Source organism: Dendrobates tinctorius, unplaced genomic scaffold (genome assembly GCF_039654945.1).
Source record: "Dendrobates tinctorius isolate UK_male_01 unplaced genomic scaffold, ASM3965494v1 ptg000129l, whole genome shotgun sequence".
NCBI classification, from domain to species: domain Eukaryota; kingdom Metazoa; phylum Chordata; class Amphibia; order Anura; family Dendrobatidae; genus Dendrobates; species Dendrobates tinctorius.
The window spans coordinates 394,116-407,014 of NW_027361797.1; the positions used below are offsets into that span (position 1 = coordinate 394,116).

The 12,899-nt window shown below is 48.0% G+C and overlaps 1 protein-coding gene across 5 annotated transcripts in view; it reads right to left on the bottom strand.

Moving 5' to 3' along the window:
• Positions 1 to 9,234, bottom strand: part of NPRL3 (NPR3 like, GATOR1 complex subunit) — an 80,965-nt gene extending 71,731 nt beyond the window's left edge. For 3 of the 5 annotated variants that reach the window (XM_073542751.1, XM_073542749.1, XM_073542746.1), the window contains exons 1-3: positions 9,106 to 9,234; positions 7,252 to 7,379; positions 5,221 to 5,290 (exon numbers count right to left, since the gene is read on the bottom strand). In XM_073542751.1, the coding sequence (XP_073398852.1) occupies positions 5,221 to 5,290; positions 7,252 to 7,369 (188 nt within the window). In that variant the 5' untranslated portion in view covers positions 7,370 to 7,379; positions 9,106 to 9,234. The other 2 variants (XM_073542747.1, XM_073542748.1) reach the window with 2 other exon arrangements.
• Positions 9,235 to 12,899: the final 3,665 nt, after the last annotated feature.

Consider the following 12,899-nt stretch of genomic DNA (forward strand, 5'->3'; position numbering starts at 1 on the left):
GAGAGAGGAAACCGCTTGGTGGAAAGCACGAGCCTTGTCTGGTGGTGTTGGAGGAATAGAAAGGAAGAACCGGTTCGGTGGAGCGGAAGTGAACTCTATCTTGTATCCGGAAGACACTATTTCCCTGACCCACCTGTCTTCTGTAATAGGCAGCCAGACTTGCTGGAAGAGTAAAAGTCGGCCGCCTACTGGTGGGGTGTCTTCCGGAGTTCGCGAGTCATGATGAAGCGAAGTTCTGAGGTTTTCCTCCCTTGGGTTTCGCTTGGCCTGCTTTCGACTGCCAAGACCTGTCCGGTCGCTGCTGCGTCCGTGGGTTGTCCCTGCGTGGAGAGCGGTTACGGTTTTGCGCTGGGCGCGAAACGGACCAGCCCGAGGAATTCCGAAAGGATCGGAATCGCGTCTGGTTTCTTCGTTTAAACGTGCGTTTCGGTTTTAGTTGAGGGAGAGAGGTACTCTTACCCCCAGTGGCATTGGCTATCATGGTGTCCAACTTTTCGCCGAAAAGTCTTCCAGTAAAATACGGAAGTCGCGTGAGGGACTTCTTTGAGGCCGCATCCGCTTTCCATTCTCGCAGCCAGAGGATGCGTCGGATCGTGATGGCGTTTGATGCTATTCCCGCTACACCTCTTGCGGAATCCAGGGCTGCATGGATCATGTAGTCTGCTACCACTGCTATCTGGACCGCTTGGTCCGAGAGCTCAGGATTTGAAGCTTGAAGACCCTCCTGTAGTTTTTTGGCCCAAGCCAGGATGGCCTTGGCCGCCCAAACTGAAGCAAACGCAGGGCCCAGAGAGGCGCCTGCCGCTTCGAAAATAGAACGAGCCATGCGTTCTACTTGCCGGTCTGCTGCGTCCCTGAGGGTTGAGCTATCTGGCAGAGAGAGTAAAGTCTGCGCCGCTAGCCTAGAAACCGGAGGGTCCACTTCAGGTGGATCTGTCCATTGTTTGGTGTCTTTCTGTGGGAAGGGGTACTTCGCTTCCAAATATTTGCGATTAGCAAATTTTTTCTCAGGCTGCGCAAACTGTTTGGTAAGTATTTTCTCAAACTCACGGTGATTAGGGAAGACCTTAGGTGGTTTCTGAACACTTTTGAAGCAAATCCTATGTTCTGGGACTTCCGGGGCCGACTCTGGAATTTTTAGCACCCGATGAATGGCAGAGATTATGTCCTCAACTAGCGCTGTATTGCTAGGGGGAGAAAGTACCACGGACCGCTCCGTTTCGTTATCTGAGTCGGAGTCACAGATGCCCTCCGAATCTGCCTCGCTAAGGTGATCCCTGGAGGGCGACCTGGGGCGGGGGCCTTCTGTGGTGGGGGATCCCTGTGGTAAATTGCACTGTCTGTCTGTGGCAGGGGACTGCCTAGGAGACCTGGAATGACGCGGTCTCTCCCTGGAGGGGGACGACCTTGTGCTATAGGGCGACTCAGGTGATCGAGACCTGTGGGTCCGCTTACGTCTGTGAGAGTCGGAAGCAGCATGTTCGTGAGACAAGCTGTCCGTTTGCTGGGTAACGTCCATAGCCGGGGCCCGACTCTGCAGAGCTTGCAGCAATGTGGCAGTTAGGTTGTCTATGGACTGTGTCATAGACTGAGACATCTGAGTTGCCCATTCCGGCGTGGCCTGTGACACTGAAGCGTCAGTAGGGACTCCCTGGGGTTCTGACCCAGAGTTCTGGGTGCAGTCCCGACAGTGCGGATACGTGCTGCCACTAGGGAGCGTGGCTTTGCAGGCTGTGCAGAATGCATAGAAACATTCCTGCCTGGTTCTCTTCCTTGAGCCCGGCATAGTGCACAGAGGCTGGCTATAAGGGATCGTACAGGGGTGGCCACGCAGAGGGAACCCACAGAGAGCCTTATAGGAAGTATAGATTCACAGCTGAGCAATGAGAACCCAGCTGTGAGCTTACCCCACCGGTGTGCCCCTAGGTCCAGCGCCGACAGATCCCAGTTCTGTGCCCCCCGGAGACCGCTGTGATGCTCCTCTCCTGGATCTCATCCAAAAAATAAAAATGGCCACCGGGACTCTGAGGAGAGGGAGGAGGGGGCGGAGAGCTGAAAAGGGAGCGCTGGGCTTGTAAAAAACACGCCCTTTCTGCCTCAATCCGCCCCTTCTATGACACTCCAGCGTGTCATATTAGTCATCCGGGGGGCGGGGAAAAGGCGGCGGCTTCGGCTAGGCCGAAGCCGCGGTCTAAATTAGAGGCCTGATGCCCAGGAGGGCTCCAGAGCGGCGCGGTAGTCCGGGGAGGCCGGGGGGCGGACTTGTACCAGACCCCCTCAGAATGGTCGACTGGATAGCGGTGGGGGTAGCAGGGGAAGCGGTTCTTGAATGGGGGTCCCCTGGAGCGCTATGGAGCCGCTGCTGCTGCAGAGACAGGGACGCAGAAAAGCCCTGTCTCTGCTGTGCCATCCAGTCCGCACCCTCCCCCGGCCCCAACAGGATCCCTCAGCTGGTCTGGGGTCCCTGGAAGCTGCGGAACGCTGCCTGTTCTCCAACCCTACCTGAGGCGTCTCAACCTAATGCCCCCTGCGGGGGATTAGGGAGGGTGCGTCTGTCACCGTCAGGGGGTCTTCATCCTCGCCTCAACCTCAACCCAGACCCCAAAGGGGTTGGGGAAGGAGGGGGGTCTCGACCTCGAACCAGGACCCGAGGGACTGGGGAGGGAGCGACATGGGGAATAGCCACCTCGACCTCAACCGGGTACCCCTAATGGGGGACCGAGGAGGGAGCCATGCCGGGAGTCTCGCTGGAGACCCACTTTTCTTCATCTGTATTTCCGGACGAAAAAAGGAAAAAAACGGAAGAAAAAAGGTGTGCCTCCTTGCGACACTAAGCAAAAACTGGAGAAGGCTGACGCCACTTGGACTAGCCTACACACGTTTACGAAACACTACAGTGTTCATACCCAGTCCTCAGCGGATGCGAGCCTGGGTAGACTGGTTCTGCAGGCGGCAGTGCCCCTAACTTAGGGACCTGCTAGCACAATATTCGTCCATTGCTTCCCACCCAGGGACTGCTTTGGGACGTCCCATGGTTCTGTGTCCCCCAATGAGGCGACAGAGTAAAGGAGATTTTTGTGTACTCACCGTAAAATCTCTTTCTCTTAGCCTCTAATTGGGGGACACAGCTCCCACCCTGTTGCCCTTATGGGCCGTTGTTTACGGTTGAGTTCTCATATTGTTCTTTGAGCTCGTACATAGTAGCCTTCTTACAGGCATGGTTATGTTATTTGGTTACGTTCCTCCTAATGCTTTGGCACAAAACTGGAGAAGGCTGACGCCGTCCAGGGGTATATACTGCAGAGGAGGAGCCAAAGTTAATCTTTTTCAGATTATGCATAGTGTCGCCTCCTAGTGGACAGCAGCATAACACCCATGGTTCTGTGTCCCCCAATGAGGCTACAGAGTAAACTGAGTTAATACTAAATTCTGATCATATGTAGAAGACACATAACACAAGGATGTAGCTTAGCACTGCAGATATACTTAGCAGAGAGTATTGTATTCTTTAGCACCCACCGGGGCACCTGTGAACGTACGACACCCTCCATGCTATTCAGATCACCTTACAGGCATTACGCATTATGTTAGAACTTATTCACACATAAACAATAGTGATATTGTTGCCATTTAAAAAACAAAAAACAAAACAACTGCTGTACTTTTTCCCGTCTTGTAATGCCAGAGAGCTCTATTCACGTGACAGATCGTATTCTCTAATCCGCCAGCACCTCTCACCAGTGAAGACAATACACGTTATGTGATTGGATCTCTGTACTGATCGATACCTCTACTTCTGTAGACATGTCTGCCTGTCACATATTTTCTTTTTTAATGTTAAATAATTGATTTAACAATTAAAACTATGGCCCTGATTCATGAAAGCAAGTCTGTGAAAATCATTTAAAGAAAGTCGCAACATTTTTGGACAATGTTGATTTGCGCAGAAATTTTGCGACTTTTGTCAGCACGGTCAAAATGGGCAGATCTGGGGTGGCACGGAGGCGTGACGCCACAGATCGTCTAATTCATGTTGAGCTGTGGTGTTCCCTCTGACAGAAATCTTACTCCAGTTCCTGATTGGAGTAAGGGCTCATGAAGACATCCTTGCAAATCAGTCCACAATGCACAGAGTCGGCCGCGGCTCAGTCAACCCAAGAATCACATCTTCATATCTCTCTATGAGGCTGTCATGCTCAGCGGGAAAAGCTGTGACCATTCTGTGCATTAGGGGTCTGTGGTCAGATCGATTTGCACCGACATCTGCACGAGCTCTAAGTTTTGTGAATGGGGGTGCATGCCACTTGTACTCTGGATCCATTAAGTAGCAGAAGCATCTGATTCCTACACTACCCTCTATTGGCGTACATCAGGATCCATATATGTCAAAGATGGGAGCAGTTAGAATCCAATAAGCAGACATTTTTCCAAACAGATTAATTTGCTGAATATATAAAACCAGTAATGCAAATGTAAACCAGTGATGCAGATGGAAAACTGCCAAAATAAGAAGCCCTAGCATGAAGTGTTATTTTTTTACTATATCTGTGTATATGAGCATGACTTCTCCGCAGTCCTGCGCCATTCTGCTTCTCTGCTCAGTGACGTCACCGCACTTCAGCCTGTCCGGGTCCCTTTATGCTCTGTGTGTGAGCCGGAAGTCTCTCTTACCCTGTAACTCTATGAGGAGTCGCTCTGACGCGCCACAGACTTACATTGTGAAAATCACTTCTGGTTCTCACAGTATGACCTGGAGAGTCTGCAGAGCAGTGACGATAGAGAATAGAAGCAGATCAGTGCTGGATCCTCGAGAGAGCGGCGGTAGTAGTATAGTAACACACTCACACTACACTATACACAGATCAAGGGGTAAAAAAAAAAAAACTTCATGGGACGGCTTCTTTAAATCGAATGCTAGTGGCCACACAGTATTGCAGGCAAACGGCAACTTTATCGAAAACACCACACAGCCATTAACAGCCAATGCCAATGGCCATGGCCATCACAGCTGACACTGTGGCACATAAAACACAGCCACCAACTTCTTCGATAACTGTTGATGGTGGATTAATAATCAAGAGAAGCTCAAATGAAACGGGTTGAGGGGCCGTCACACTAATCTAATTGGCCAGATAATGCGCTGTGCTTTACATGTATTAGTCTCTGATACGGTAGAATGTAAGCACTGCATGTATACTTAATGTAGCATTAATATCATACTTGGAGTCTCCATCAGGATCTTCAGCAATGTCCCCCGTGTTATTTAAGGCATAGCAGCTTCTTGGATTACCTAGAACAAGTCTTCAATTAGTCTCGGAAAAATACAACAGTTTAGAACGAAAAGTGACTCTAGGTAAAGTAAATGGTAACCTTTAGGTGACGCAAGATAACAGAGCAGGCAAGCAGTCTAATACAGCAGGGGAGCAGGCAAAAGGCATAATGCTCTGCCATCTAATATAGGGGATGTCATCAGAAAAGTATCTACTGTGTAACCCCTTCATCAGTCTTTTGAAAGCTCGAAAAAGGGGTCGGCACCCAAAACGTCGCAGGATGTGTGTTTCTGCATGGCAATTCCCTGTGCATGATGTCTCCATGAAATGCTGGCATGCCTACAGCTTATGTATCTCACTTCATGGATTTGACATAGTCTTCTCCTGGATAGCCTTACAGGACTTGCAAATGAAATAAAGAGAATAGTGGCACTCACCGTCCCTTTAAAAACGCAGTTTGTTGGAACATCATAAAATGAAGCAGAGGCAGGAGAGTGTGGAGTGGATACTGTGTCCCTGACGTATCCACTCCACATTCTCCTGCCTCTGCTTCATTTTAAATAATTACATAATTCATAATTAGTTTCATTAATTCCATAAGGTCAGTGTCCATTTAAATTTGTTCAATCTCAGTGGAGGTGAAGCAAGTCGTGTCACTATTGGTTCTTACCCATATTCACGGATGTGAGCGTCACTAACCTTATGGAATTATTGGCGCTTTACATTACCTCTTGGTGATGATGAATCTGTCATTATTTAAATGATTTGTTGTATAATTACTTGCACTGTCACTTTACATGTATATTTCATTGAATATTATAGTTCTATGTCCTTTTTCTCTTGTATTCGTGCATGTGGGGGTGACACCATATTTTTGGTGCACCTTTTTGACCGGATTTGAACATTTCTGTTGCTGACATAGCAAATGTATATCACAAAAGTTATGTCTTTTATGTATTGATTTGTGATTAAAATTGACCTTTTAATTGTTGCTTTCATGTGGTTTATATGCTCCAAGTTTCTATGTTCCCATGTTTAGAGGGAGCTCCACAGGTCTATAGCCCACACTAGTCTGGGCGCACAACCTTAAGACCATTCCTCTGAATATGGTTTCTGTGCCTGAGGTTTTGTATCTTAGTTTAATACCTTGTACAGTAACCAACATATGTAAGGTAATAATTATATAACTCACAAACTTCTTTCATCTATTAACCCCATATCTATCTTTGCTCATCTTTTAACACAAATGTGTAATTTCTATTCTGCAATCTATTCCAGTATGTGTCACACGGACGGTGCAACAGTACACACGGATTGCACACAAATGACACACATGGATAACACCGGTACTGTTTTTTCCAATACCAGAGACATCAGGATGTGTGAAGGGGGCTTTAGTAATATAGGCTGGAAGTGAGGTCCGTGTGTCCCTCCCAGTAATATACGCTGGATGCAACATCTGTGTGTCCCTTCAGACACAGAGACTAGATGTAAGGTCTAGGTCTCCTTCCCACTAATATAGGTGGGATATAAGGTCTATGGGTCAATACCAGGAACACAGGCTGGATAAGAGGTCTGTGTCTATCAAGGGTGCTGCTGTTTTCATTAGCTCAGTACAGTTTCTATCCTGCACTGATTTCCTCTTCATGTGCTTTCTCTACCTTCCCTGATATTGTACATGCTTTCTCCGCTTCCTAGGCTGTAGAGGCCTGCGTACATCTCTAGCACGGAAAGAAGAGCGGTTGGAACAGAGAGAGTAAGACCCCAAGAGTAAGAGATCCAATAGATTTGTAATATTTTCGCAGCGCGCTCAGCTAGATAAAGGGCTCATATCAATACGACTGTAGCAGTGAAATGGTAGACTGTTCTAATTTTTAAATGAAAAAGACTTTTTAGAAAGTTGTATAAGTTAGCATTTTGGGAGCAAATGAACAATAAAACAAACTGTTTGCACAGCTTTTACTGTAGGAGATGTACTCACTTGTCTGTAAGGATTGCGTCTCTGGAGCTCTCTGGAAAGGATAGCGGAAGAGCAGCTTATTTCCCCGACTTCCTGAACTCACTAGGATTACACTTATAGGGCTTGTGTTCTCGCCCATTGTCTCAATCCTGCAAAGTACGAGCAATCGTCAGTGCATGGTAACAACAGAGATCACAGCAGAAATGTCGCTCAGAAGGGTGATGGCGAGCGCACAGTAGAAATGTCCCCCAAAAGGGTGACGGCGAGCGCACCGCAGAAATGTCGCTGAGAAGGGGGACCACGAGCGCACAGCAGAAATGTCACCCAGAAGGGTGATGGAGAGCGCACAGCCGAAATGTCGCTCAGAAGGGTGATGGTGAGCGCACAGCCGAAATGTCGCTCAGAAGGGTGATGGCGAGCGCACAGCCGAAATGTCGCTCAGAAGGGTGATGGCGAGCGCACAGCCGAAATGTCGCTCAGAAGGGTGATGGCGAGCGCACAGCCGAAATGTCGCTCAGAAGGGTGATGGCGAGCGCACAGCCGAAATGTCGCTCAGAAGGGTGATGGTGAGCGTACAGTCGAAATGTCGCTCAGAAGGGTGATGGTGAGCGCACAGTTGAAATGTCACCCAGAAGGGTGATGGCGAGCGCACAGCAGAAATGTCGCTGAGAAGGGGGACCACGAGCGCACAGCAGAAATGTCACCCAGGTGATGGAGAGCGCACAGCCGAAATGTCGCTCAGAAGGGTGATGGCGAGCGCACAGCCGAAATGTCGCTCAGAAGGGTGATGGCGAGCGCACAGCCCTAATGTCGCTCAGAAGGGTGATGGTGAGCGTACAGTCGAAATGTCGCTCAGAAGGGTGATGGTGAGCGCACAGTCGAAATGTCACCCAGAAGGGTGACGGCGAGCGCACAGCAGAAATGTCGCTGAGAAGGGTGACGGAAAGCGCACAGCAGAAATGTCGCTCAGAAGGGTGACGGCGAGCACACAGCAGAAATGTCGCTCAGAAGGGTGACGGCGAGCGCACAGCAGAAATGTCGCTGAGAAGGGTGACGGAAAGCGCACAGCAGGGGAGAAGCCGGCACCGCCTCGTATTAGAGCAACATATTTATCCAGATAGACGAGGCTCACGCACAAAGCAGGTTGCTGTTGCTCCTAGCAACCAGGAGAAACAATTAGTTGCTATGGACACCACAAGGGTATGTGCACACGTTGCGGATTTGGCCCTGCGGATCCGCAGCAGTTTTCCACGCGGTGTACAGTACCATGTAAACCTATGGAAAACCTAATCCGCTGTGTACATGCTGCGGAAAATTCCACGCGGAAACGCAGCGGTTTATTTTCCACAGCATGTCAATTCTCTGTGCAGATTCCGCAGAGTTTTCACACCCATTCCATTATAGGAATCCGCAGGTGAAATCCACACGAAATCTGCACTAAATCCACAGGTAAAACGCAGGTCATTTTACCTGCGGATTGCGTGGAAAAATCCGCAATGTGTGCACATACCGTAAGGAGTATGTCTGAAGACCTGCCTACTGACGGTTTCCTATGACACCCGCCTGTAAGATGTCATGTAAATGGTGTTTTATTTGCAATTATGTAATAACTCGTGTCCCAAAGCGGCCATGTTTGGCGCCCACCTGAGCTGTAACCCCCAGCACTGGCTTCTAACAGCAGAAACTACATGTAGACCATAAACCCAGGCTTATAGGAAATGTCCTCTCCTCCTGCAGTGTGGGGGTGTGCTGCACACTGGTGTCGGTACCGTCCAGCCACCGGCGCTTACACTGACCGGCCGCACAGGGCGAGCAGCACCGAGCTCGGAACCACACGGAAGCCTCACACAAAACACAGATTGCAGCCACGCCTACCTGTGGACTTTCCAGCCAATCACAGCTCTCCACACAGATTAGCTACACTATGATAAAAGAGGTGCCATTGGCTCACTCGTCTGCCAATCCTATTTCTTGTCTCCCTTATAGTGAGCGCTAGAGGGAAAGTTGTAGTTCTGCTAATTAGTGTACTCAATGCAGGATGGACTCCAAGAAAATGGCCGCCCAGCTCACAACCAGAGCATTGTCCTTAATCTTGAGGAGTGATGCCCTGCAGCTTCTTTGCTTAAATCTTCAAATATTACTAATTTATTATGAAGATATTACTATTTTCTATCTTTTTCCTCATGTAATTGGAAAATGAGGCCATATAATAATTTTTATCTAGGGATCCCCAAGATAATGTGGCGGAGCCATGGGGATTCAACATGGGGTGAAGTCTCAAGTTCATAAATGAGGAAAACTGCAAAGTGCATCTTTACCCAAGCAAGTTTGTAATGTACCCCTTTATTAAAAGTCCTATCGTTATCAAGAACTGAGGGGCTTCTAATCTGTTTATATAATTGCTTTGTAATGTTTTCATTTCCTGTTCTGTCCAGGTGTCACCGTATCCCAGAATTCCAAGCGGAGGAAGTTCACCGACCGCCATATTGGGACACCCAAGTGATGGGTGTCTCAATATGGAAACTGCTGCTGGTACCAACCTATTGCACAGTACCACCAGTTGAACACCGTCACAACACACACACTCTATGCGCCGTACGCACAACACACTCACGCAGCCTCTTCCGTGGTACCACTAGTGGAACACCGTCGCACTGCGCCTGCGTGATTTCCGTGCAGGCGCAGTGAATCATTTGGCTGGTCCCGGCGGCAGATGCGCGACGTGTCTACAGGCAGAGGAAGCCGGTCACATTAACCCCTTTACCCCCATGGGTGGTTTGCACGTTCATGAACGGGCCAATTTTTACAATTCTGACCACTGTCCCTTTATGAGGTAATAACTCTGGAACGCTTCCATGGATCCCGGTGATTCTGACGTTGTTTTCTCGTGACATATTGTACTTCATGTAAGGGGTAAAATTTCATTCATATAACTTGCGTTTATTTGTGAAAAAAAAATGGAAACTTGGTGAAAATTTTGAAAATTTCGCAATTTTCCAACTTTGAATTTTTATGCCCTTAAATCACAGAGATATGGCACACAAAAAACTTAAAGGGAATCTGTCACCCTTTTTTTCGGCTTGCAGCTGCTGGCATAGACATCGGGGGCTTATCTACAGCATTCTGTAAGTGCGCAAGCGCCGGACCTCTCTCGACGCCTGCGCACTGCAGGACTCTGCTCTGCCCTCAACAGGGCAGAGCAGTGCGCTTGTGCCGCAGACACTAAAGGACGGGAGAAGAGGACGTCATCGCATGAAGAAGGGAGGCGTCGGACCAGACCGCAACGCCCACCGGACCCGCACCGCCCACCTCGGTGAGTATAATATAACGTGTTTTTCTTATCTTTCAGGTTAGATCGGAGGCTTATCTACAGCATTACAGAATGCTGTAGATAAGCCCCCGATGTCTATGCCGGCAGTTGCAAGCCGAAAAAAGGGTGACAGATTTCCTTTAATATGTAACATTTACCACATGTTTACTTTACATCAGCACAATTTTGGAACCAAAATTTTTTTTTCGTTAGGAAGTTATAAGGGTTAAATGTTGACCAGCAATTTCTCATTTTTACAACACCATTTTATTTTTACGGACCACATCACATTTGAAGTCACTTTGAGGGGTCTACATGATAGAAAATACCCAAAAGTGACACCATTCTAAAAACTGCACCCCTTAAGGTGCTCAAAACCACATTCAAGAAGTTCACTTCAGGTGCTTCACAGGATTTTTTTGAATGTTTAAAAATAAATGAACATTTAACTTTTTTCATAAAAAAAATACTTCAAGTCCAATTTTTTTTATTTTACCAAGGGTAACAGGAGAAATTGGACCATAAAAGATATTGTGCAATTTGTCCTGATACATGATATGTGGGGAGGAACCACTGTTTCGGCGCATGGCAGAGCTCAGAAGGGAAGGAGCGCCGTTTGACTTTTTCAATCCAAAATTGGCTGGAATTGAGATCGGACACCATGTCGCGTTTGGAGATCCCCTGATGTGCCTGAACAGTGGAAACCCCCCACAAGTGACCCCATTTTGGAAACTAGACCCCTATGGAATTTATCTAGATGTGTGGTGAGCACTTTGAACCCCAAGTGCTTCACAGAAGTTTATAACGCCCGGGTGTGAAAATAAAGAAATCATATTTTTTCCACAAACGTGATCTTGTAGTCCCCAATTTTTTTATTTTCCCAAAACGTCACTACTTCCTTTCCGAGCCCCGACGTGTGCCCATACAGTAGTTTTCTCCCACATATGGGGTATCTGCGTATTCAGGACAAATTGGACAGCAACTTTTGGGATCCAATTTCTCCTGAGTACGCGGATACCCCATATGTGGGAGAAAACTACTGGATGGGCACACGTCGGGGCTCGGAAGGGAAGTAGTGACATTTTGGAATGCAGACTTTGATGGAATGGTCTGCGGGTGTTATCTCACATTTGGAGAGCCCCTAATGTGCCTAAACTGTGGAATCCCCCACAAGTGACCCCATTTTGGAAACAAGACCCCCCAAGGAACTTATCTAGATGTGTGGTGAACAATTTGAACCCCCAAGTGCTTCACAGAAGTTTATAACGCCCGGGCGTGAAAATAAAAAAATCATATTTTTTCCACAAGCATGATCTTTTAGTCCCCAATTTTTTTATTTTCCCAAGGGTAACAGGAGAAATTGGATCCCAAAAGTTATTGTCCAATTTGTCTTGAGTACACGGATACCCCATATGTGGGAGAAAACTGCTGTATGGCCATACGTTGGGACTCGGAAGGGAAGTAGTGACGTTTTGGAATGCAGACTTTGATGGAATGGTCTGCGGGTGTCATCTCAAGTTTGGAGAGCCCCTAATGAGCCTAAACTGTGGAAACCCCCCACAAGGGACCCCATTTTGGAAACTAGACCCCCCCAAGGAACTTATCTAGATGTGTGGTGAGCACTTTGAACCCCCATGTGCTTCACAGGAGTTTATAACGCAGAGCCACAAAAATAAAAAAATCATTTTTTTCCACAAAAATGATATTTTTGCCCCCAATTTTTTATATTCCCAAGGGGAGCAGGAGAAATTGGACCTCAAAAGTTGTTGTGCAATTTGTCCTGAGTAGGCTGATCCCCATATGTGGGGGTAAACCACTGTTTGGGCGCATGGCAGAACTTGGAAGTGAAGAGCACTGTTTGAATTTTTCAAAGCAGAATTGGCAAGAATTGAGATCAGATGCCACGTTGCGTTTGTAGAGCCCCTGATGTGCCTAAACAGTGTAAACCGCCCAATTCTAACTCCAACCCTAAGCCCAACACACGCCTAACCCTAATCTCAGCCCTAACCCTAGCCCTAACCCTAATGGGAAAATGGAAATAAATACATTTTTTTAATTTTATTATTTTTCCCTAACTAAGGGGGTGATAAAGGGGGTTTGATTTACTATTTGTGGCGGAGGTTTTATGTTTGGCAGCTGTCACATGCTAAGGCTATTTTCAGACTTGCGTTATGAGGCACCATGCAGGGCCACCACTAAGCTCCGCCCCCGGCCGCGCCTCCTCCGGACAGCTCCTCCTATGGGCGCATGACGCTGCATGCGACCAGTGTACCCTATATTTAGCGTTGGATACGCTGGCCATGGGCTGGTATGCTTTTGCCGGCACATGCGCCCTTTTGGCGCTGCGCTGACGTGCACC